General features: G+C 30.8%; 1 protein-coding gene across 11 annotated transcripts in view; it reads right to left on the bottom strand.

Moving 5' to 3' along the window:
• Window positions 1–26,439, bottom strand: part of GluClalpha (glycine receptor alpha 1) — a 33,291-nt gene that overhangs the window by 1,358 nt on the left and 5,494 nt on the right. Inside the window, exons 4-12 of one of the 11 annotated variants that reach the window (XM_086908677.1) lie at window positions 18,823–18,890; window positions 12,286–12,353; window positions 2,856–2,925; window positions 2,625–2,778; window positions 2,447–2,529; window positions 2,140–2,274; window positions 1,903–2,055; window positions 1,420–1,700; window positions 415–450 (exon numbers count right to left, since the gene is read on the bottom strand). In XM_086908677.1, the coding sequence (XP_086764803.1) occupies window positions 415–450; window positions 1,420–1,700; window positions 1,903–2,055; window positions 2,140–2,274; window positions 2,447–2,529; window positions 2,625–2,778; window positions 2,856–2,925; window positions 12,286–12,336 (963 nt within the window). In that variant the 5' untranslated portion in view covers window positions 12,337–12,353; window positions 18,823–18,890. Of the gene's footprint in view, window positions 1–414; window positions 451–1,419; window positions 1,701–1,902; window positions 2,056–2,139; window positions 2,275–2,446; window positions 2,530–2,624; window positions 2,779–2,855; window positions 2,926–12,285; window positions 12,354–18,822; window positions 18,891–23,317; window positions 23,386–26,439 lie in introns of those variants that run through there. The other 10 variants (XM_086908678.1, XM_086908681.1, XM_086908679.1 and 7 more) reach the window with 10 other exon arrangements.

A 26,439-nucleotide genomic window follows, 5' to 3' on the forward strand; every position in this document is an offset into this window, starting at 1 on the left:
ATCCAACTTTGATTAACGATAATTGAAAAATTTAACTCGTATATGAATATGTGAACAAATTGTGTAAAAATTTAATAAAAGTTTGTCGTATATTCGTCGTATATTCTTCATTGACTTGAATGAACTATCATTGGATAAATATTATATTTATTTTCTTATTATGACCGTAGAAAAAGTATCATTCTAGTATGAATATGAAAGAGCTATCATAAAATGTAATGATATCTTTTTTCTACCTATACAATGTAGCAAGCATCGTGTAAAAATATAATGTTCATTACCATTAAACTATTATAGCATGTATATCTCTAGAATGATCAAATTATTCAAATGCTGAAAGTCACATTACTGTATGAATGTCAAAAAATCAAGTTAGAGATATAAAATGCTAGACTTTTTAAATGAATTATTTACCTGTAGAGAATGTTGAAGTGGTCCATCATATCCGGTCTAGCGGTTTATAATAATAAAAATAAAATAATAGAATGAATGTACGTTGTGACAGCTAGATTCAGAATTTTTCAATGTTATACACTTCAGGCAAGTATATCGTTAAGAAAAAAAAAAAAAGAAAAAGAAAAATAATAAAGGATATAACATCTTATGATTAATGCTCTATGCGTATGAAATATTTCATATGCAAATAACTAAAGCATAGAATGATTACTATAAAAAAAATTAAAAGAAGCTTAAGAGAAGAAATTAAGCTCATATTTCTAATTGTCGTTTTACCGTTGTATACAATATTCGAAATGCAGCATTTTATCATTGACCAAAGATGAATGTTGCCAGAAGGAATGTTGCTATCTTTTTTCTTATTTTACGATTTTATTATGCTATAGAAAATCGTACATTTAAAAAAGATAGAATAAAGATAAAGAAATTCATAGGAAATGAAAGAAAATCTAAAAGGATTCTAATACACAATAATAAATAGTAAAAAACAAAAGAAACAAAATTTATTATTATAAATAAAATATTTGAGAAAAAAATATAATATAATGAAAATATATAATTAAAAAAAAAAAAAGTAAAAAAAATAACGTATTTCTAACATAAAAAAGTAAATAGAAAAAATATTTAATGAATTAGATTATCAATTATTCTTAACACGAAATAAGTATCAGAATTATATTATCAATATGTGAATCAATATGTGCTAATATTCAGGATTTTATATATATATATATATCAAACATTAATAATATAAGATTCACTAAGGAATAAAAAAAGGAAGACAATTCCATTCTATACACTTAAGACAATGGGAACAATAAACACCATTATTTCTTTCTTTCTTTCTTTCTTTCTTTCTTTCTTTTTCTTTTTTTTTAGAAAAGAAGGGAAGGAAAAGAAAAAGAAAGTATAAAGAAGCACTTAGGGCTCGAATAGCTTATAATATTCTTGTATTATACTGACCATAGCGAAATTTGACGAATTATCTGGTTCGACTTGATCAGAGGGTAGATCCATCGATGTGGATTGTTCCGTTTCAGACGGTGGATATTTTTTCTCTATGTTATCGCTGTGCATGTCGCTCCGCGACGCATAATTTACTAGAGCAAATTCGAGGAGAGCGCCGAATACAAAGGTCAAGCATACGCCTGTCCAAATATCGATAGCCTTTGTATAAGAGACTGGTGGCAGTGAGGCATTTATTCCTGACGTTTGTGTAGCCATCGTCAACAAGGTGGTCACACCTAAAAATAAGAGTAATTAATCAAAATAAATTAAATAACTTCTATTATGAAGTTAGTTCAATTTATCTTGAAATCATCAATGTATGCAGAATAAAGTAAGAAGAATAAATAGATTTATAATATAAATTTTCATTTTAGCTTCGTTTTGGAAAAATTTGATTCTCCTTTTGAATTGAAACATTTATGTCCACTTGAAGGTTACCTAGTGAAACTCGAGCTGGTACAGCACTTTGATCGAGCCAGAACGATACCCAGGATACAATGACGAGCATGCAGCAGGGAATGTAGATTTGAATAAGATAGTAACTGAATTCTCTCTTGAAGAGCAAGTCAACTTTCAAGCAGCTGTACTCTCCTGCAAATTGATTGAATCTTTCATTAGTTTCATATAATAATTTAATAGGCAGTAAAGTAAAATAAAAATGGACAATTTACGGACCAGTGTTCGTCTTGCTGTTACAATAATCGGTAAAAAATTTCTCCAACGTGAACCGAGGCAGGTGTAGGTTTTTAACAACTTGGACAGGATCTCCTTCCTTCCATAAGAAAACCAAATCATCGGTTGTCCAACCATCTAAAAAAATTACATCCCCATATTAGTGATGGCGAACATTTTTTTTTTTTTCAAAAAATAGAATTTAATAAAAAGAATAAAACCAATTTTCTCTTTCTATCATATCATACATTACAAATTTGATATTTAGATATATATTTTTTATTAAACACGTGACAAATATAGTACTTACAACTTGCCATACGCAATGAGCAAACTTGTCGATCCAAGGGGTACAATTTTAAATTCATCGGGCATGATAATGTTAAGGATATTCTGAAATACAATTTTAAATTATTCAAAGGGAATATTTATTATTATCTTGTGAAATATATATCGACTATTATTATTATTATTATTATTATTATTACCGTATACTGTATAGAACGGAACCATTGGGAAAAATACGAATGTACACGTTCGGCATAATAATGTTGTGAAAATGTCCTTCTTTCTCATTCGAAAAGAACAGATCTGGCATCCAAACACGACTCGCATCCGTTAATGTTAAATACTTTAGACGACCTGTAAATACAATTTTACATCACATGTTAGAGAAGAAAAACGATAAAACGGAAGAAACAAATTCAAGTTCTATATACCTCCAAAATCATTAAATCGTAATCGTTCATCCAGCCATTGTTCCCGGAATGTTAACTGTACAGAATATTCCTGCAGAGAAGAAAAAATAAGAATGATTTAATCGAGTGAAGCTTGATCTCACCGAAGTGAAATAGCAAATAAATTATGCTCGAAATGATCGTTCGAAATTTCTATATAATGGAATTAAAGTGAATTAAATAAAAGAAATAAGGCAATTGCAAAAGAAATTTCAGAACAGACACAATTGAAAAGAAGAAATATTTCGTTTATTGGGGGATCGTTTATTCGAAATAATAAACTTAAATAAATTTTAATATTTAACTATTTCTTTTCATCCACATATTTCAATTGTTATTCTTTTAAATGTCCAGTGTGAAATTTCTATGCCTCTTTCTAATCGTGAAATCAATCTACAGAAATCAACAAGGAAGAGAAATTAATTAAAATAACATATAGCTGTAAAAATTAAAATTTATTATGCGTAATTAACTTCGTATATTATATGTAATAAATTTGTGGAATTTAAAAAATGTAAACACAGAGTAACTTTAATAATATATAATTTTAATAATTTGGAAAAAATCAATTTGATTTTATTCATTGTTGTACCAATTGGTTACATAAAAATTATTTTATCGACCTGGTTAACGTTTACGAAAAATAAACAGGGAAAAATATTTAATATCACATTTACTACTAATTTCAAAATTGATCATTTATTCCAAATAATCATTGAACTTTTCTTCTTCAACCGAGCACACTTACATGTATAAACTATATTTCGAAAAGAAGAATAGAATTTATTTGAAAAAAAAAAAAAAAAAAGAAAAAGAAAAAGAGAAGACTCACTTAATCTGATAAATTCTTGCAAACACCGAGATAAATTTCTCTTCGAGTATTACACGTCTAACACATTGCCACGATAAAGATGAATAGAAACGTCGAGAAATTTCAAAGACGAAACGCAAGAAGACGAACGAGAGAACAGTAAGCCGCATCAATAAACGTGAACGAGGTCAGTAATTGCGTAACATCAGCATCTTAAAGTCACCGACTGACTTTCTGAAACGTCTTTCTCCTCGAAAAATAATGATCGAGCAAAGCGTTTCCACAAATGTATTACAAATGTATCAGGATATTAAAATGATTCACGTTCCATCGCAAAATCGATCGCAATATATATATATATATATATTCGATCAATCCCAAGGAACGCGATAAGAATAATAAGAAAATTACAGAATCGAATAAAAGGAAAATAGAGGAAGGGGGAGGGGGAGAAAAAAAATATTCCTAATGAAACAAAGTAACCAAAGATATCGTGTCTTCGATGATAATAATAATAGTAATAATAATAATAATAATAATAATAATAATAATAACGATGCCTCGAACATCCTACCTACTCGATTGTACTTTATATCAGCCCGAAATCGAACGGAAGTATGCGCTAAGATACCTCGGTTCGAGTGTCTTCAACGCTTCGTGAAGAAGAGGAAAAAAAAAAAAAAAAATAACAATCCATCGATTACGAATAAATTCAATAAAATTCAAAATTCTCCCCTAAAGCCAATTCACTTTCCACATTTTTTTTTTTTTCTTTCATTTCATCCTTTCAAAGGACACATCCAACTTTAAACAGACAGTCCCTCGCTGATAGAACGATAAGAAATCCGCGAAAGATGTTCTGAGACTGAGAACAGAGAGAAAGAGAGAGAGAGAGAGAGAGAGAGAGAGAGAGAGAGAGAAAGGAGGAAGTGGAAGAAGGGGTGGAGAGAAAAGAAAGAAAAAAAAAAAAAAAGCCGGAACAAGAAAAAAGATTAACCCTGGACGGTTTTAGAGGTCGTTTCAACGGCAAAGAGCACTTCTGCTCCGACGACGAAAGGTCGTGGTAAATTTTTTCTTCTCTCTCTCTCTTTCTCTCTCCACCCCCTCCCTTTTTTCACCCTCACCTCCTCCTTCTTCTTTTTTTTGACCACGAAGCGTTAAAGAATCAAGGCCGCTGGTGGATATCTTGCTGGAATGAAAAGTCTCGTTGCCGAGAAAAAAAATAGGGTAAGGGGTAGAGGGGAAGGGGGTCGTGGACCAAGGAAGGAGAGGAAGAGGTGTGGACGAACAAGCAAACAATGATGTTCAGGTATAGTTGTTGTATACACCGCGTCGAAGCGAAATGTAAAAGGCATGCAATCGAAGCAACATCGAAGCAAACTACCAGTGAACTAGCATTGGATACCAGCTAGATAACAATCTTAACTCTACTCTATATAATATTGCTATGTATGTGTGTGAAAATTATCGATGATATATATAAATATATAGAAAGATGTATGCATATATGTATGTACATTGCAAGTGGACAACGCATGCATGTTGGCTCACAGTTTCATTTTATCCTGGCTGGATCTGTCCCTGTTGACGGCATCCTGTCTTATTTATTTATTTATTTTTTTTTTGTCTTTTTAACTTTTGTTTATTGCTTGGAAGGGGGGGTTAATCCAAAATTTTTTCTTTTTCGTCATTCTTTGGTTTTTTTCTTTTTCTTTTTTTTTTTTTTTTTTTTTTTTTGGGTTCGAACGTCTCGTTACTTTTCCTCGATTCTTGGCAGCGTACAGAGGAGTGGAAATTAAAATTTAAATTCTTGTTTCGTTTTTTTCTAATTCGTTTTAAATTCTCTTCCTTCTTTTTTTTTTTTTTTTTATAATATTCGTATTTTATCGACTTTGCTCGCTCGTTTATTTGATTCTATTATTCGGTTCTATTTTATTTTCCGTTCTTTCGCACCTTTCTTTCTTTTTTTTTTCTCTCTCGACGATTAATTTCTGGTTGCGAACACTTACCATTATCCACGAGAATGGTTTCTGAAAATTGAGCAACATGTCGCAAAAGGAGGATTCAAAAAGCCTCCAAAATCGCTGTATTTTTATCTTGTATTCTCTTATTTTGTTTCGCCTATTCTCTTAGCAGCGCGATCATTCGAACTTCGGTATTTGCATGTTCCTACGTGTGTCGACAGATTTGCAAATATGGCTTGGAATTATGTGTGGGAAACGCACACAGTGATTCGAAGAAACACTGTGGCAAAAAAAAAAAAGAAATTTGAAAAATAATCATCTCTTCATATACCTACGTCAAAATACTACAAACAATTAAAATTACACGTACATTGGATTCGTTTTATTTCGAGAAAAACCGTTTTAAAGAGATAACAATATCAAATTATTTTTTCTCAAGAAATTGTTCAACACAATTTGTTCGATTCGTTTATAACATATCCTACGTATATCGAATAAAAATCAAAATTAATTTATCGGATGTATTAAACAAATATATATTGATAACCAATAGTCAAGTGAAGAATGGTTATATTTTAATTTTTTTCTTTCGAAGGATAAAAAATTTTTTGCGTTTAAAAATTTGTAACAAAAAATACAATCTTCGTACAATTTATTCGAAAAACTCCAACACCTTCTCTCTCGTTTACGATCGATCGATCCGCGATTTCTATCGCCGGAGCTCAGAGTCTCTATGCACCTACCTGTTATGTATACGTGTTTATGTGCACGTGTGTGAAAGGTAAACAGGGAGTACGATACAGTTCTTTGTTCCCGATACTTAATTATTCAACATCTTTTGATCGATCTGACGTTACGAAAGTGATATATCTTAATAAGAGTTCATTCAGTTCATTCACTTTCACTTTCATGAATACATTACACGCAAGTAGTACGAGTCAGCTAATAATCCGTCTCTATCGTAAGGCTCGTATTTTCACCGGAATGAAAGAGAATTCTCCTCGAATTCTTTCTCGATTCTCTTGTCCCTCGACAATTAAATTCATTCTTCTTATATCATGATAACATTTTTTTTTTTTTTGTGAAATTTACCGTATTAATTATATTTGTGAAATTTATGAAATAATTCTTTATCTGTTATTTAAGTATATCGAGCATAATCGAGTGGTGATTAAATTTTCTTATGAATAATTCAACGTTAGTTACCCTCTTATGCGTCAGATTTATGTTACAGATTGTTCCCCTAAATGATTTGTAAATCGCTTGAAAAAAATATTATTTCGATTCCATCGAAGGCATCCAGATCTAAAGTAACGCATGATCGATAACTAATATAATCTCTGTGTTCCAAAGAATCCGATATTTTTAGTGAAAAAGAATATCTTAATCATTAATTATATTTATAATTAATTTTATAAGCCAATAGATTGGTTTAAAAATGTAAAAAAAAAAAAAAAAGAAAAATTATTTTAAAGTCATCATTGCTTCGATCGATCGTGATTGTTTGTTTGAAAGAATTGTATTAAACGATTTCAAGCGATAGTGAATATTGCAAATATTGCCTAACACACATCTCGAACCGATACATCCCTACATACTTCATATGATTTCTCCATCATAGATTGGAAGACATTTTTCGTAATCTCTTATTAAATAATGTTACATGTATATATATACATATTTGTGACAGAGAAAGTATAAAGAAATAATAAAAAGAAAGAATAAAATAAAATAAAAAAAAAAAAAAAAGAAGAAGAAAAGAGAAAAGATGAAACAAAGAAAATTAAGAGAAGATCGTCTCACTTGAAACGAACGAGTACATACCGTGTCGTCCTTTTAAACCATACGAAATGTTCCTGCATGGAAAAAGTGATTTTTTTTTTTTTTCTATACATAATACACAAATCAAGCCTTTATTAGCGACGAGCTAAAGCAATATTTTCCTTCGAATGAAATTCTTTCTTTCCATTTTTCCCTCCACCGAAGAAGAGGAACAACAACATATAACGACTCGTTCGAGAAGATTTATAGAATTTTTGCGTTGAAAACTGATTCTCACGCCATGTCGAGATTTGGGGGATTTTTAGGAAAATTGGGAGCACAATCGAGATACCTGATTTCCTAATTTCATACTTCAGATTAGATTTTTAGAAAATTGTTCTTGTAACGAGTGATGTTAACGTGGATCAGATTTTGACGTACGTCTTCTCTCGAGATACAGCGCGATCGATTATCGATTATTATGCCACTTTGAGGATTCTGACGTGACGTTCGTGATTTTCTATCAGATATGAGCACCTATTATCGAACTGATCGATGGAACGATGAAATTCGATTCGAAACCCTCGAGGACGAAGCTTTCTCGTCGACCTCCTTGCGATTTATATGATCTGATGATGTATGGACGACGGTGGAATAGAGATAGATAGATGTAGAAGAGAGACAGGTGAGAAAAGATGGATGATTTGGGCGTAAAAAAAAAAAAAAAGAGAGAGAGATCGAATGAATAAGGAAAAGGAAGGGGATTACTTTTTGAGATATACACTCCTGCTTATAAATATTAGAACATTTATGGGAAATACGATACGATGATTTTTTATCGCCAATTTCTTGACGTTATTTTTTAATCTAATTTTTTCGTGTGAAAAATCGAATTTAATCATCAAAGTTTTCATCGTGATTTTTTTTTTTTTTAACAAATCAAGCGTTCTAATATTTAAAAATGAAGGTGTGCATATACCATTAACAAAAAATTTGAAAGCAGTAAGATCCTTAAAAGATATACGTGAAGAAAAGATAAATTAATTATTTTTTCAATAGCAATTACCAATTACCAATTTCATTCTGTATTTCATACAGAATGATAAATTTAATTAACAGCACAATTTAATCTAACCTTTTCTTGATATCCATTACACATTTTCAAAGTGAATAATAAATTTATGAAAGTAAACGTAGCTAAAAAAATATTTATAGAATCATCTGATAGAGCAAAATACAATACAAGAGAAAAATATATATATATATATACAGAAGAGAATGCGATTAGAATAATCCATTCAACATTTTTTTCAAAATAAAAATTAACAAAAAAATCTAATAATACAATTTCCAATTTGGTAGAGAGATAATCAAATAACAAAAACTCGTGTAATCACACGTTCAACATTTAATATCAACTCGTTCGCCATCGCGTAATTCATATTTAAAACGAAGAAAAAAAAAAAAAAAAAACCAATACGGATGCTTTCAAACTCTTCATCATTGTCGTAACGTAATGGAATAATGACATGCAGTTTCATAAATTTAAAAAAAGAAAGGAAAAGAAAAAAAAAGTTGGAGAGCAAGAATGCACGATCCGTGACGTAATCAATTTACAATAAACTTTTTCACATCTGAACTCCTACGTAATATCAATAATACGGCCTGTGATTGCCGTATCATCGTTCCACATCATCATGCTCTACGACGATTAGTGAAGCTCGAGGCCGAAAGAAGATCGAATCAAGGTTTTGAGAAAAAAAAAAAAAAAGGAAAAAAAGACCATCCTTGCTACTTGCATGATGAAGTCGATTTTTATCATTCGTTTTATCGTCACTTCTTTTTTTTTTTTTTTTTTAGACTCAACCGCGTGTTTGCGACGTTTAAAGAACAGTTTGCAGGCTCGAAGATGTTATCTCTTCGGAGTCGAAAGTCATTAAATCTTTGCACGTTTTTTTTTTTTATACTCTTGCTCGCGTATATTAGAGGCGTGTAGAAGCGTCGGTGTGCGTGTTGGTTGGTTGGTTCCGAGGTTGCGCATTGTATCGGGTTAAGATTTCCCGTTTATTTATATTTGCGATAAACATTGGAGCGAAATATGAGAAACGTGATGCGGCGCAAATTCGAAGAATGTACAGGAAGGTACAGGTGTATCGAATATCGGTGGTAAAAGCGTTGAAACGTGTACGGAAAGAACGTTGGCTATTTTTGTAAGCAATTTCCACGAGCGGAGAGAAAGAGGAAGAAATAGAAGAAGAAGAAGAAAAAAAGGTGTATATAAAAAAATTGTTCACAGGAATGTAAAACAAAATTTATGAAATATATATTCCGATACGTGCAAAGCGAAAATAAAGTTTCTAAGCATAAAAAGAATTCAGTGAGAGAAAAATAAAAATTCACGAACATTCGATTTTGCAAAAGAAGAGAAACGAACAAAATTCCTGAATCGTCACAGTTCTTTCGAACCTCATGCAATCTTTTGTACGCTTTCCAATTTTCATTACGAGAATTATTCCCCTCAATTATGTTTTCTCTTGGCAACGAATCAAGCTGATATCATCTATTTCTAACGTCGAGTCGAAATAGTTGAATTTTACGAGTAGCAACGAGTAAGTGGTAAATGAGTGAGAAACCTCGATATCACGTGACTATTGGTTATCAATCCTCCTAATCATCTTACTGTCTTTCAATTTCTTTCCAATTTCTTTCTCCATAATTAATTAATACATCAATGTAAACCGCAATGCAAAAGCAACGAAACGCACGACGAGAAACAATTGTATCATCTTATATATATATATATATATGGATATACATATACATATACGCGAACACATCACTAGAGCTGGAATAAGACGATCGTTCGAAACTTTTGCTTTCAGTTTGTTTTATTTTCGTCCAATTACCCACGAGATGGATTAAAGATTACACAAAGTTTCGATTTGGAACTGGCTCTGATAACGAGAGTTGGTGGCAAGGGTTGAGATGGGCAAAATGACGCAAGATGCGGATCATGATATCGCCGATTCCAAGTGTTCCGTAACGATTGCTCTGTCCAGGCTCTAGTAATCACACAGAAAAGGAGAAATTAAGATAGAAAAGAAAGAAAAGAAAAGAATAGAAGAATAGAACGTGGCAGTACAAGAAGGGTGATTAGAGGAGCCTTCCGACTTTCGACTTTCGACTTCGACTGCCTGCGTACGAAGGATCGTATTTTCTTACGAGTGTGAAAAGAGGAATTGAACGAGCATTTCTTAAAATAAAATGAAAGAAATGCTCGATGTTCTTTCAAAAGTTTAAAAATATTCAGAGAACGAAGGAAATTGGAGGCTTTGAGTTGAACTTGAATTTTCTTATGGGTTAAACCGAAGGGTTAAGATAATATCGCAGCCCATTAAGAGGTGGTGTTCCTAAAAATAAATTATACGTTTCAAATAGATATTATTGGAAACGGAAAAAAAGTGTCTTGCTTTGTGTAATCAATAATGCAAGTAATTCGAGTCGACAAAGATAAACCTGATGAAAACACACCTGTTTCTAAAGTAAATTCAGATTTTGCAATCAGTCGAGCAAAAGACTTTGTCGTTGAAGAAAGGTTTCATTTTACGTATAAAAAGTATCAATCGTTTTTCTGGGCCAATATTATCTTGATCGAATTGTATAACACTTTGGGAAGGGGTCTGGCTCTGACGAGAAAGAAATAAAATTGTGACGAGAGATAGAACTGAATGAAAGAAAGAAAGAAAGAAAGAAAGAAGAGGGAAGAAGAAGGAAATCAATTAGGCTCGACACGATCGCTCGCACGCATGATCGAAAGGAATGTTTAAAAAGAGAAACGTTGAACAAGAAAGCAATCCACGGGTCGAGTCTATACACATCGTTTCACTTCGTTTTTCATCATCTTCGTCGCGCTTCTATTTTCTTTAGTTCTCTAGCAAAAAGATTCCAATAAGGCATAGACTTGGTTGCAACGACCAGCACAGTTAAAAAATCGAACGTTCCGAAACAATCAAAATATATATATATATATAGAATGTCATCGAACTGGTAGTGCAAAAGATGGCGTATCTATCTTAAAAAATAAGTCGAAAATATGGACATTACGTAACATTATTTCTTACGAAACTTCGCTACTCATTTTTTTTCTTGTGAACTTGTTATAATATTTGATTTATACTTTCAATCTTAATCTTTCTTTCTTCTTTTTCTTTTGAAAATTGTATTAATACAGATTTTACACGATGTTTAAAAAATAAAGAATGTACGTGGAAAAATGTAAAAAGATCGACACCTCGAGAAATCAAGTTATCCAAGAAAAAATATTTACCCACATTTCCGACTTATCTTATCATAGACTCGCTCTCTTTCGTGTTGAAATATCAATTCGATAATATCCTAATATATAAGCACATATACATATAAATGGATATACGTATATATTATACCATATAATGCCGATCATACAAATATATACGTATATACGTACGTATATATGTATATATGTATTAAATATATTATATATAATATATATATATATATATATGTATATATGTATATAATATTAACATGACAGTCAACGACATCGAGAAAAATCAACGAGGTGCGACTGATAGCACACATCCAACTGTTAGCGCGGCTTATCCATCATGTATATATTTATATATGTATGTATTTATTGCGAAGCACCGGCACCCCCGCATACGTATATAAATATATATACACATCACACGTAATATAAATACAAGTACAGACAAGTGCAAGTCTTACGGCATCATATACACGTGACGTTAAATATTAATAGATACACAATGTGTGGATATACAGATTGGTATATATAGGCCTTTTGTTTGAGATGATTGACTTAGATTGCACTCACCATGTTATAATCATTTATTTTGCTGATAGAGCGGAGAAAGATGTTGACCATCACATTTGTCGGCTCATCTAATACGTCGACCGGAACAGAACAAAACAAATCGATTAATTAAAAATCAGTTACCGTGGTACCGAGATTTGCATGGATTTTTTTATTTTTTTTTTTATTTTTATTTATTTCTTTCGCTAAATTCTTTTTTTTTTTTTTTTTTTTTTTTAATTTGATACATGGTCACTTCTTTCCGGGATTAAAACCGGGAGTTTTCTTTTTTTTTTTTTTTTTTTTTTCTTCTCTTTTGGAAAAGCTACACGTGAGTGAAGAAGGGAATGGTAATCTCTAGGATCGTGATCAGGAAATATATTTGATTTCTTTTTAATTTTAATTTTTCTTTCTTTTCTTACTTTTTGCGAGAAAAAGTATCTACGAAACGGTTTCCAGTTTCAAGATCAATATCGCTAAATTTCTTTTTTCTTTTTTTTTTTTCTTTAATTTCGTTTTTCTATCTGCTAGTTTTCCCATTACTAGTGATTCGTACTTGCTTGCCTGTAAAAACGTCGTCTCTTCGATATAATATAGGACGAAAGCGGATGATTATGAAATGTCATGGAAGTATGATCTGTACGCGTGAGAACATCCAAGCTGGCTAATGTTCCGTGATGAAATGTTTCGCGATGCGGCAACAGGAGTTGAATTGTAAAATAGTAAACGTTGAGAGCAATCAGTTTATTTTATGCGCGACAATTGGACGCCATTTCACGGCACTCGCCAAGAATTAACGACTTCTATGTGTCTTTCAGATTTTTTTCTTTTATTCTCCCAAGCTTCGCGATTCTTTTTCAATCTTTTAATAATCTTACAACATCATACAACATCTTCATTCCATCGGAAAATTCCGTTTTAATGTAACTTGGCGTGTTTCCAAACGTTCCAAAGAAAGAACGAAAGAAAATTTTAGGATTGAAAATTTTCGTTAAAATGATCTTCTAAAAGAATAAAATTGTTTTTTGGATAGGCAAGTTTCATTAAAATTTGAGAATTTTCGTATCGTATGATTGATCTTTGCTAAATGAGAGAAGGAATTTATCAATGAAATACAAGAAGATGGAAAAGTTTGGGAAAATATAATGAAAAGATATAAATCGAAGGATTTACCTCTGAACAAAATATCTATTTTACACTGAAATGTGCTGAATGGAATGTTTGTTTTATCTTATTTTCGCTTCTCTGTATAAAAATTTATCGATTTAATTATTATTAAGGCAGTTACGATCCGTTAACTACGTGGATTCTTTTTCAAGAAACAGTACAGTTTGAGACTGCAATAACTGAATTAAGTATCGAGTTAAGTATAGTGTTCAACTGTTTCGAGTAAATTAGCTTCTCCTGCAATAGAAATGGGAATGATTAAAATAAGAGTGGCAACTTTTACAGCTTTTAAATCTTTCACTACAGAAAACAGTTCCATTGTTTTTTTTTTTTTTTCAAACAATTTGCTAAGTGTGATCGATCGATAAAAAAGGTATTATACAATTTTTTACCATCCGAGTAATAAGAAAGAAGACTATATAATATATTTAACAAGGAGAAGTATGTATGTTGTATTTATTTGATATAAAGCAGAATGACACAGTGAAAGATGAAAAGACGAAACACAGTCATACATTTAAGATTACGGATAGGATACCTATTTAAGTACAACGATAATTAAAAAAAAACATTAACAATGAGTGAAACAGCTAAAAATTATCATGAAAGTCTGACGATGAAAGAATGAGCGAAGACAATGTTATACACAGCGAAGCTATTGTTTTTCTTTTTTTTTTTTTTTAAATTTCTAAGAATAAAAATAATTACTCACCAATTGTAAAGCGAGCAACAATTTTTTTAGTAACAATGTGCAACTTGTTTGGAAGGGTATTAAAACGAGTCGAAGTCGAAACAAAAGGTAGAAATCTCTTGACAATGGATGATGGATTGAACTCTTATGAAAGTACTATTTCGATCGTTACAATTCGCGAGGAATGAGATGAGAATGATTCGTTTCGTTTTTTAAGCAACTTCAAGATACAGTGATAACGATTCTTCCCTTTGTCGTCTTTGTTTTGCATTTGCACGGGAAAACGAACGAAAAATTATTGGAAAATCGTGGAAAATTTCGTCTCGAGAAACGTAGAGTCTCGAAAAGTCTCGATCAAATGGAGATTTCGACGAAAAGATGTGCCAACAAGCTACAAAAACAGAGATAAATGTAAAATATTCTTTATACAGGGTGAAGCACGTAAAGTGTTCATGCTCTCTTTGAAATTTCTGCAGATATCTTTAGATGAAATTGAAGAAAAAATCCCTTTGTTTTGGATTATTGCGAATTTTCGAAATCCCTTCCTTCTTTTTTAATAGAATGGCAACATTCTTTGCTTTCATAATATCATAACATGAAAAGCTCTCGAGATGATACAATCTTAAATTTTATCGATTTTATCAATTCAAAAAAAAAAAAAAAAAGAAGCGAGATAGAGATTCTTGTGAACAAATTGTGTTCCACCCTCTAAAATTTGTCACATCAAAGGTTATTATTTCCTATAATTAAAAAAAATAAGGCAAAGTGTCGAAGAGAAGAATATGTACGTACGTGATTCAGCTTGTACAACAATATAATATTGAAAAAATAGGTAGGAATATAATAAAGAAAAGCAAGGAAAAGCTAGAAAAAATATAGTAAGAGAACTTATAAAACATTGTAAAACACTGTAAAAATCATTCAACGAAAATTGAAGTTTAATCGTACTTCCAAAGTACCCTGCTCCTTCAACGAGATCTCTGTCACAATTTTACTTCTTCGATTATTTTCCTATCGATCATCAACCATCGTTCTTCTTCATCGAAATTTCCATACTTCAAAAGCTTATTTAGACGCCATCTTGCAGAAATTGATAATTTCAAGTACGACTCGTATAAATTACATTCACGTAGAACGAACTGATTTCGATTCTTCTTCTTCTTCTTTTTTTTTTTTTTTTTTTTTAATATCTTTATAAATTGTGTTCAAAATTGTACACACATTTTTTCGTACAACATGCTATGCATGCCCCATCATCGTTTAATCCCTTACTGCATTATATACTTTTATTTCTCTATTTTTAATAAAAAAAATTCTCTTCGTCAAACTTCAATAATCAAGATTGAAAAATAAATTTAACGAATTTAATGAATTTAATGCCGCGTAAATTCCTCGCTGCTATAATATATCCCTGCAACGAACGACGAAATTGAATTTGTCAAATTCGTGCTAGAAATTCTCTTTTCTTCTTTTTCCTTGAGAGGGATTACGATACATTAAAAGTTGATACTCAAAGAGATACGGAATATAAATTATTTAAAAAACTACATCTTCGATAGATTATTTAAAAAAAAAATTCTGTCTAAGTAAATATACAAAACGAGTGAGGAAAAAAGAAGAAACTCTACTAAAAATTTGAAAGAGAAGATGAAATTTCAAAAAAGCGTGTGAATACGAAATGCGATGGGAATAAGAGTAAGAATAAGAAAAATTACGATCTCTTTTTAATAAATATAGAAATATAAGGATAAACAACTAATCGTTCTACGTAGAAAAATCGAGAAGAGGATTGACATGCGAGAAATTAGAAAAAAAAAAAAAAAAAAAAAAATAAATGACTCACCATTTGAACGGATCTCGCAGGTTTGAAGGGAAAGAAGTATTCACCTCTACTGCTATATCATTCGTAGAAGATGAAATTCAGAGCAAAAACTACAAAAAATATCTGTCGAAACAATTTACGATTATTGTAGAAAGAAACTAAAAAGAGCAGCTGAAACGTCTCCGATCTAATCGTGTCGTGTTGCTGTTTTAAATTAAAAATGCGATCAAAGCCAGTTCAGAAATAACAGAATAATGATATTGAACGAAAAAAAAAAAAAAAAAAAAAGACTATCTATATCGGAAAGCAAAATTCTACAAAACCATTGCACCCTGATTCTCGAATTGTTTCATTTTATCAATTGTTACGTTACGTTAGTTTGTCCATCAATCCCTTCTCTACTTTAGACGAGAATATATAAATATTAAGATACATAATGTTGCATAAAATTCGAAATACTAATTTTTTTTACCAATTTAAGAAAGATTTCCAGCGATTTTGATTAATTTTCAGAATTTATGAGATATCTCGTCCACGGATGGGAAGGAGTCGGGGATGGTAAATAAAGGATGCCGCTATATTTTTAGCGAGAACAAGAACGAATATCTCTCGTGATACAATGTCGGACGAGTTATCTCGCGTCCTAATAAAAAAGACAGGCGAGAGATATCTCGTGCATCGAAAAGCTCGGGAGAGCTATTTCGTTCGTGAAATGATTACAAATCGGTTTAAAAAATCCTGCAAAGAAAAGCGACACAAAAAAAAAAAATCGTAGAAAAACGAAATCTCTTGAATTACAAATTAACGGAATGGCGGAAAACGGAATGTTCAAAATACGAGGATTCTTTACAAATTTTTGGAAAAAAGAAGTATGGCGATCTAAGGAAAGAAGAGATGGATAACAAGATACGGCAACAAGAACGTGGTTGTATTCTTTATGATATAAAAAAAAAAAATATCTGCATATTCCATATTTTGCGTTTCAACGATTTGCAACACAATAAAAAGATGCGAGAAAAACGAGGAACAATATTTTTGCGGATATATTTTAAAAAAAATTAGAATAGCAGCGTGGAAGAAAGAATGTATCTAATCGATCTATGCAATAAGGGATTAAAAGAGTAAATTCTTAGCGGCCATTATTGTAAAATATAATCGTGTGTGCGATATATAATATATATATATATAAAAAATAACGAAATAGGATAATAGAACGAACAATAAAATTCGAACAAAGTGTCGTATATATTCTCGATACTTGTGTATAATATACGTCTGTCCATCAAGTGGTGGACAGCCATTTTTTTGGTTTTTTGAATTCATGGTATTGGTTTCGCACGTGGTCACAGGAGAAAAAAGAAAAAAATTATACGAAGGAATGTGTATGTCAAGAAAACGACAAGTTCCATTAAATCATCTACACAACACAATAGCGTGAGCGACAGTATGTGGTGTAGGTGGTCTTTCTTTTTCTTTTTTGTTTTTTTTTTTTTTTTAATTACGCGCAGCACGACGCAGATCTTTATCATTTTCTAGTAATCTTTCATTATACCCACTCAACTCGAACGGAAAACAAATTTTGATATTTAAATTTTTCTTTTTCATCGCTATTTCCTTTTTTTTTTCTTTCCAACTCTCTTCTTTTTCAATCGAAATATTCGTCGTCGTGCTGTTCGTAACGAAGTCAAGTTTTTTTTTTTTTAGGCATACAAAACATATGCTTGCTTAATATAACATACGAGATAGTAGTATATAATAGTAGAATTAAAAAAATTTTATGATAGTGGGCCTTAAATACGCACGAGAGAGCCTGGTACAAAAGGGAGAAACAACACAAAGAGGTAAAGAGAAAACGTGTAACGTGTACGTATGTTTTTTTTCTTCTTTCTTTTTTCTTTTTTCTTTTTTTTTTTCCCCTCTCCTTTTCTCTGGTTTGTACAAGACTGATTGACAGACAAAGAGCAGCGTTATGCAGCGGATTAACAGTAAAGACGTGTGTATATAATACATTTATTAATATGTATGTATTATTATACAAACACATAGTAAGTGTTATTCGTTTCATTTGTCTAACTCTATTATAATTCTCTGAATGGCTATAATCAATATAGATTTCCCGGTGCTCTAGACCCGGCTAAATGTTCAACATCTATTCACATGCTATCCGATTATACTGCTTAGAGAATGCTCAAGAGAATTATATCTTGAAAAGGGTTTTAAACTATAAAACTGTATAAGATCGGTGTCAGACCATACTAAAAAAAGATGTACTAAAAGGATCAAACAGTTTAAAATTTTATTTTCTTCGTATTTGTTTCGTACAGGAAGAAAACTTTTTTTTTTTTCTCGGCTTAATCATTTTTTTTTCACAATTTTTCGTCACATTTAAAGTATAATAATAAACACGCGAAACACGAAGCGAAGTTTTCTCTTTTTTTAATTTTTTTATTTTCTTTTTCTTTTTTCTTTTTTTTTTCAACAAGAACAGAATAATTGGAGAAGGGAACGTTATCTCTTAGAAGAAAAGTGAATCTACTATATCGGAATTCGTGCGAAAATATTTGGAAAAAAAAAAAAAAAAAGGAACGACGAACGATTAATCAAATTCCATAATAATTGCCAAGGTCTAACTAACAAAGACGATTTCTATGTGTGTTATAATATAATATCAATCTTCGTATTTATAATACATACAGATTGTATACAATTACGAAAACATTTAATTTATATATATATATATATACATATGTATAAATAAATATATATATATATATGTATATATATAATAATAAGAACGTGTATATAAGGCGTGTGTTTGTGATTTTTCGGGGCATTTGATTTCTTTTTGATTTTTTTTTTTTTTTTTTTTTTAACTTACCATAGTAACGTCATCTATTTTTGAGATACTTCGAACAAATATGTTGACGCGGACAACCGCGGGCCCATCTAACATAGCAAACAGAATAAATAAAATTAATCAATCGTTGAGTAATATGAAACGCATCGAGAGTTTTGTAAATGAGAAAAAAAAGAAACGCTTCTCGATTTTTGTTGAAATAAAGAATACAATTTCTTTTTTTTTTTTTTCTTTCTTTCTTTTTCGTTCTGTTTTTTCACTCGTTTCAAGTTCCTGAAATAAAATGTATTATTTTTTTTTTTTTGTTTCTTTAAATATATCCTTTAAGGAATTAGATCCTTTAGAGAAAGGGTGGTGGAATGGTCGCTGAAATAAATTACGATATACACACGCGAGATATATAATAATTCGTATGTATGTATGTATGTTTTTCGAATATATATAAAAAAAAAGAAAGATGACGTAAAGAAAAATCGATGATTTTGAAAAATTTTTAAGAAAAAAAAAGAAAATTCTAGATCTTCAGAATGACAGAAATTCTGAATTTCGAAACACTTTCAAATTGAATGTAAATGTAAAAATAAATACAAATTTAGATTTTAAAAATTCGAGAAACTTTAATTTTTTTAGAAAAATGTATCAAGAATATTTCTCTCAAATGAATATATTCAAATGAACGAATAATTAATAATTTTCTATTTAAATCAATTTACTTTTGTCATTTTTTTTTTAAACGACACATTATAAGTTATTTAAGCTCAAGAGCTTTTTTTAGAAACATTAAAAAATTACTTTGAAACACGTTTTCACATGATATGATGTAAAATCTTATTAAACCGGAAGAAAGAAAAGAAGAAATATTTTATGAAATTACTTTTATGAATTCAATTAATGATTACAGATATTCTAATTCTTTTGTAGACAGTCTAATTCTTCTGTATAACAGTCAGGTAGACGAATAACCTTATTGATCAAACATCTTAATTAACCAACCTCTTTTCCTCATAATTACTTTCCTTTGAACGAACGACAATTGCAGGGATAGAAAAAAAAAAGAGATCGAACTAATCAATCGTAGAACAAACTAGTGGAACGTTATTGCATAGATTTATTCGATTTATTATATTATATTGGAAAAAAATGAAATGGAATGAAAAGAAGGAAAGAAGATAAGTAAAAAAAAAGAAAAGAAAAGAAAAAAGAATAAGAATAGAAAAAAAATTGGTCGAATTCACACATGACACCTTGTATATGTACATATGTATATCGAAAGTCTAAAAAATGTTATAAGCATGTTTTTATACATATAGACAATAAATGTTATTTACAAATTTTTAAAAACGCAAATTTACAACAACAAAAAAAAAAAGAAAAGAAAGCAACAACATAAATTATCGTATTCAATTTCAAAGTCAAGTCGATCGAGAATAATGGAAAATTGTAGATTCCTATGCTCGAAAAGTATATTCTTCGAAGTATATTGAACAAGCATACGTGTGTTATCTTATCTTTTGTAATCAATTTTTTCATTGAGATAATTTAAAAAAACTGTGATAATTATAAATTCAATTGTCTGTACGAATATTGAATAGAAATGAATATTCGGTATAAAAGACTGAGATCGATCGATGAATTTCCCAGTATTGAATATTATAATTGTTACGAGTTTTAACGAGTTTTCGAAAATTTTGATTTGGAAATCTGGTTAAAAAAATTTCGAAAATATTGTAAACAAAATTGGAATTATTTTGCATAATTCCAATTGGAATATTTTGCATTTAGAAATTTACTTTTACTAACGATTAATCTTTAATTTTGAGATTAACGATGCCCTGAATGTTACAGCATGACAATTTATCTTAAAATCTGTTGGTTGGACGAGCCAGACGTATCGTCCTGAGCCATACAGAGTGTTTGCGTAACATTCCGCCCTACATGAACCAGGACAAGACGTCGGACACGTTTTGTTCCTGTAGTGTCGAAACACAATCCTTATTTCGAAAAATATTTGCTCAGTCAATTACTATTATTCTCGTAATAAAAGCGATAAGAACGATGCAAATTTTACTCTCACTTGCACTTTTGCACAAAGCAAAACGCACAGCTACCGAGTGTAACTAACAAATTCACGATTATTCGAAAATTAAACTACTTGATCGAAAGTTCGATCAAACTTTGATTAATTTTTCATCAAAATTTTTCAACGCGTTTTTTTTCTTCTTTATCGCTCCATAGCAAAAGTCTAGCTTTATGTTTAGAAAAAATGGATATTTTTAAATGAAAAATAGAATTATTCACAGTTGCGAGAGAAAAGACGAGATCTTCTCTTACTTCTAACTTTTATTCTATTATCATTAAAGTTTAGAATGGCGACACGATTCATTTCTCCTCGATAGAAAATGCATGCAGAAAAATTTCAAAACACGGGAATCACGTGTAAATTCTCGATCACGATCTCGATATGTAACTACAAGTTCACTACAAGAACTATATGAAACGTGTATGTATAATAATTTCACCTATCGTAGAACCTGATCGATACATCATCTTACATCCTGAAGAAATATTCAAAAAAAAAAAAAAAACAGCGTGCCTTCAACACACGAGTATAATTCAATTTCAACCCTTATGTACATACTCACATCATCTTGAACGCGTTGAAAAGATAGAACAAGTAAAAACGGATATTATGTATCCAATTGTTCGTGAACGCAATAAAAAAACATAGCAGAACGTGTACTAAGTCATCAAGCACTATGAGGAACTACCAGAACCAGGGATGGAGGAGAAAAAAAAAAAAAAAAGAAAAAGAAAAAATTCGAGGAAAAACCTATGAGACCAAACACTCTGCCAATAAATTCTTTCCATTTTCTCTTTTTTTCTCTTTATTTTCATTTCTCTCTCTCTCTCTCTCTCTTTCTCTCCCCTTCTTTTCTTTCATTTTCCTGCCCCTTCCCCTCCTTTATCTCTTTGTCTCGATTCTTTCTCTTTCTCCTTCTATCTTTGGCCCCTTTCTCTCTCTCTCTCTCTCCACACACACGCGCGCACTTTTTTAAATATCCTTTCTCTTCGTCCCTCCGCAACGTCTGTGCTCCTATGTAGCGTATAAACGTGTATGTACATACGTGAACATAGAAGCTATTCAAATGCCACATGCCTGTATCTATGCTAAAGATGCTAATTGGTTTTTGTGTGAGATTAGTATAATTCTAAAATTATAAGGAGTATCAATGTTGTTGTACAATTAGATATGAAAACAAAAAAAAAAAAAAAAAAAAAAAGAAGAAGAAGAAGAAGAAGAAGAAGGGTATTTAATCTGGTTGCGTGACAAAGGGGGGGGGGTGTAGAGGGGGAGGTGGGGAGGGTAATCAACAAAGTAGTATTAGACGAGATCGATGGGAGCAAACAAGACTTTTTTAATTAGAGTCTACAAACGGAGAGTCTATGGTGAGTGTTGAGCGACAGTGTTCCCAGATCGAAGGTTTTAATATTGTCGAAGAAGTCTACCCTCGATATCTAGAATCGTGAGAGAAACCGTCTTACGTGATTAATTGAAAAAAAACATTTGAATTATTGATCGAAGATATTCAGAAAAGATTTTCGTTTCGACGATAATTTATTTCGAAGAAAAATTTGAGGAAATAATACTTATGTATCGAAATGATGAACAAAACAAAAATTCAGAAAATAATCGATTAAATACGATTATTGAAAAATTGTATACAAAATTATATAGGATATAGGTAGGAAGGGAAAAGATAGAGAAAATACTAACAATGTTTAAAAAGCAGAATTCTCAATCAACTGAACGAAAATTGCAATTGAAATAACACATTAATACAATACACAATGCTCATCCAAATGGAATTAAAAATAAAGAAGAAATAAGAAAAGAAGAAAGGAAATCTTTTCTGATGCAGCATGATTGATTCAAATTTTCAATCAATCGTACACAATCGTCTAATACGATTCTAATACGAGAGCATTCCACTCGAGAGAGAGCTCGTATAAATTTTTATCAAAGTTCTTTTTTTACCATTCGACGATCAAAGTATCTTCACAAAATCTTACTCGCGTTTGATAAATTTTCACACGATTCTCTCCATCGAGGCATTCTTTCTTTTTTCTTTTTCTTTTTCTTTTTTTTTTTTTTTCCGTAAAAATTCTTATTGAATCTGGCACCACTGCACGAGACATGGTATTGACACAATAATGAACATATGTAACGGAGAAGGGACAAGATGCTAGCCTGCTGCCATTGCTGTTGTTGCCGTTGTTCGCGTTGGTGCTGAGGCCTTGTTCAAAAAATCTTTTCTTTTTTTTTTTTTTTCATTCTCTTGTTTTTTTTTTTTTTTTTTAATCTTAAATCGATTATCGATAGGCTCTCTAAAACCTACATTGCGCCTACTTTTATTATTGCAAGCAACAGAAAAATAAGGAAACAGTACCCGCCAAGAGAGAAATGGCATTGCACCGCGTTTGTAAAGATTTTTGGATTGGTTTAATGTATACTTACCATCTTGATGTCACTAATTGTCGCAATGCTTCGCACAAACAGGTTTACCCGGACAATGGCCGGCCCATCTAAGGGCAAAAACAATACAGCCCCCTTTTAGTCAGTAAAATTTTTTTTCGCATCTTACAATACTCTAGTGGAATAGTCTTTTTTTTTTTTTTCTATTTTTATATTTTTCAACATATTTTTCGTTTATAGAAATTTGTTTTTCGTTTTTTTTTTTTTTCTTTTGTTCTTTTTCTTTCTCGATTTTTCTCGAATTAAGAATCGACGAGTGACGAGTGTGGTTTCTTTTCTCAACAAGGATCGTTCAAGTAATGGGGAGAAAAATTGGGGAGAAAATTAGATAGTCGAAAATCTTAAAATCGTTCCTTTTTTTTTTTTTTTTTCTTTTTTTCTTCGAATAAGATTCTTCTTCGTGCAATTTTTCTTAATTCGATAATTGACGAGGCATCGAATTATGGGTTTTTTTTAATTTAATTCTTCGATTAAGAGTCGACGCTCGCTAAATTGGTAAAAGTACACGAGGGTACACGTGTGAACGGAACGTCGCATCAAAGTGACTAATCTTCTTTCATTTTTATTCGAGGAAACGAATACGCTCTGTTGTAAGAAATATCGATATAGAAAAAAGTAGATCGTGTAAGTCTCTAACACGGAATGAGGGAGGCAAAATGTCTAATACGTTTGGAAGCTACGGGGTGAAGTGCTGTGACGGGTAATACGATACGAGGTACACACAGAGACCAAAAGAGATTTGGTAATTAGGTTGTCACATTAAGAATAGAAGACTTTCAAAGTGTACAGGGTGTTTCATCATTGTTCCTAGATAAAAATAGTTAATTTTTTTGTTTTGTTGATGCGACAATGAAAATTTTGAAAATAATAATTTATTTTATTTCTACCGTCAATGCTGATTTTGTTAGAAAATATTTTATAAATGAATACTAATTTAAACTGAAATAAAAAGAAAAAGCTTTTGATCGATGATCGATAATTAAAGAAATATTTTAAAAAATACAATTTCATTTTATGATATTCTAAAATCCTAGATATTTCTTCTCTCTCTATCTTCCAAGGTTCAAATTACTCATTCATATTTGAATGAAACATCCTGTAAATTATGTGACTATAGTGTACTTATACTTATACTATAGTGTAATTATAAATGTGTAATTATAGGAACTTCACATCTAAAAATGTTTATCTAATCTTTCATTAATTCCCCTTACTCATATATCAAAGTATAAATTTAAAAAAAAAAACAATTATCTTCCCTCACTTTTTATAATTGAATTAAAAATACACACGAAGCGATCTCCCTCTATTTATTTATTCAATTTAATTAATTGCATTAAAATTCTCTCTTACTTATATCTCAAAATATATAAGCAATTATCTTCCCCTTTCCATATAACTGAATTAAAATCCTTCATTTCCCTATTTATAAGGATTAAACATAAAACTAACATTATATCACATTTTATTAGAACTCCTTTCATCAACTCCTAACATATACTCCCCTTTGTCATTTATAAAAGCCAGTTCGTGTCAGTTCAACATGTCAAATGCTCAATCCTTTCCTCCTTTCTCGGATACAAGTAATACAAGAAACAATCGTGTGACAATGATTAACAAGTAAACAAGTTTTCTTTCACAGCTACATCTGAAACGAAACAGTTCTTCCCCTAGTTTCTAATTAGAATCTTTATGTGTGGTCGTAAATTGGCGTGGTCCCTCCCCCCTCAAAAAAAAAAAAAAAAAAAAAAAAGGAAAAAGAAGAAGAGACTCTGCCCTATAAATATGCTGTCCGATGGTAAAAAGAAAGAAAAGGGGATGCAACGAGTGGAAATAAAAAAAAAAAAAAAAAAAAAAAGAAAAAAGTTGGTGACAACATGAACCTCGAGGCGGTACACGAAGTCGAGTGTAATTATCGACGATATACTATACTTTCTCTGACCTATCGAACAATAGGAATTCGTGGTCTAATTTTCCGAGGCGTTCAATGCCATTGTCTAATATTCTACAGAGTGTTTTGTACAGAGAGTAGACAGACCCGTGAGATGGAATACACGTCCCGAGCGTGTAATTAGGATTAATCGAACTTAATTTCGGGATACGGGTTCGATAGATTATACCGAAACTCTAACGTTGGAAATTCTGAAATGAAATGAAAGGAGAAGTGATTGGAAAAATTTGAGGGAATTTGAATGAACAAAATGATTTGACGAATTTGTTTAATAAGGAAAATTTATCCTTCAAAATTGCGAGTGAACAGAAATGAAAAGATTAATAGGGGAAATTTCATCGGTGAGAAACTGTTAATGAAATTAATAATGGATAATACGTAAAATTAAATGGATATTTAAAAAAAAAGAAAATAAGAAATTTTAATACATATCACATGTGTGGTAAATTTCAGAGAATAGAATTAAAGTGGTAAGTAAAATAAGAAATATCACTAGGAGAAATTTCGCGATGAAATTCTCAATATAAATACACAATTCATATTTAAATGTTAAAAAAGGAAAAATGATAATGAATGCGACAACAAAGAATTTTTTTTCAGATACAGTTGTTACAGTATGCATGTTGAACATATGAATAGAGATATTTTGTCTATGTTTTCATTTACTTCTTTGTATTAAAAAGTAAAAAAAGAGGGAGAAAAGGATAAAAAAAAGAAAAAAAAACTCTTCACTTTCAACCAAAATGGCACCATCCCTTTTTTTCTCAGCAAGGTAGCATCATTTCCCTCCTCCACCTCCCTCACCTTCTTTCTCCTCCTTCACCCTATCATCTTCTTCATCCTTTAATATTTCCAATAAGACCTTTGTGTATTGCCACTATTGAACACTACCTTGCGTTAAGATTTTTTTGGAAATAAATATACTGTTATAATTATATTATAATTGATATTGTGCTCTTGTTGGATAAGCAAAGACTAAATATACGAGAATATATCATATTGCAATCGTCATCTTACATTGATTCAAACTGAAGAAGCTAAATTGTTTTTGAATGTTTTGAAATTATTTTATAGCTATTTGAGGCTTAAAAATATAAAATTATTTCGCCTTTGAAAGAGACTAGAAAAGAATGTGGAGTTATATGAATAAATA

Source organism: Apis florea, unplaced genomic scaffold, assembly GCF_048593485.1.
Source record: "Apis florea isolate Af1SG1 unplaced genomic scaffold, ASM4859348v1 contig_3081_pilon, whole genome shotgun sequence".
NCBI lineage: Eukaryota > Metazoa > Arthropoda > Insecta > Hymenoptera > Apidae > Apis > Apis florea.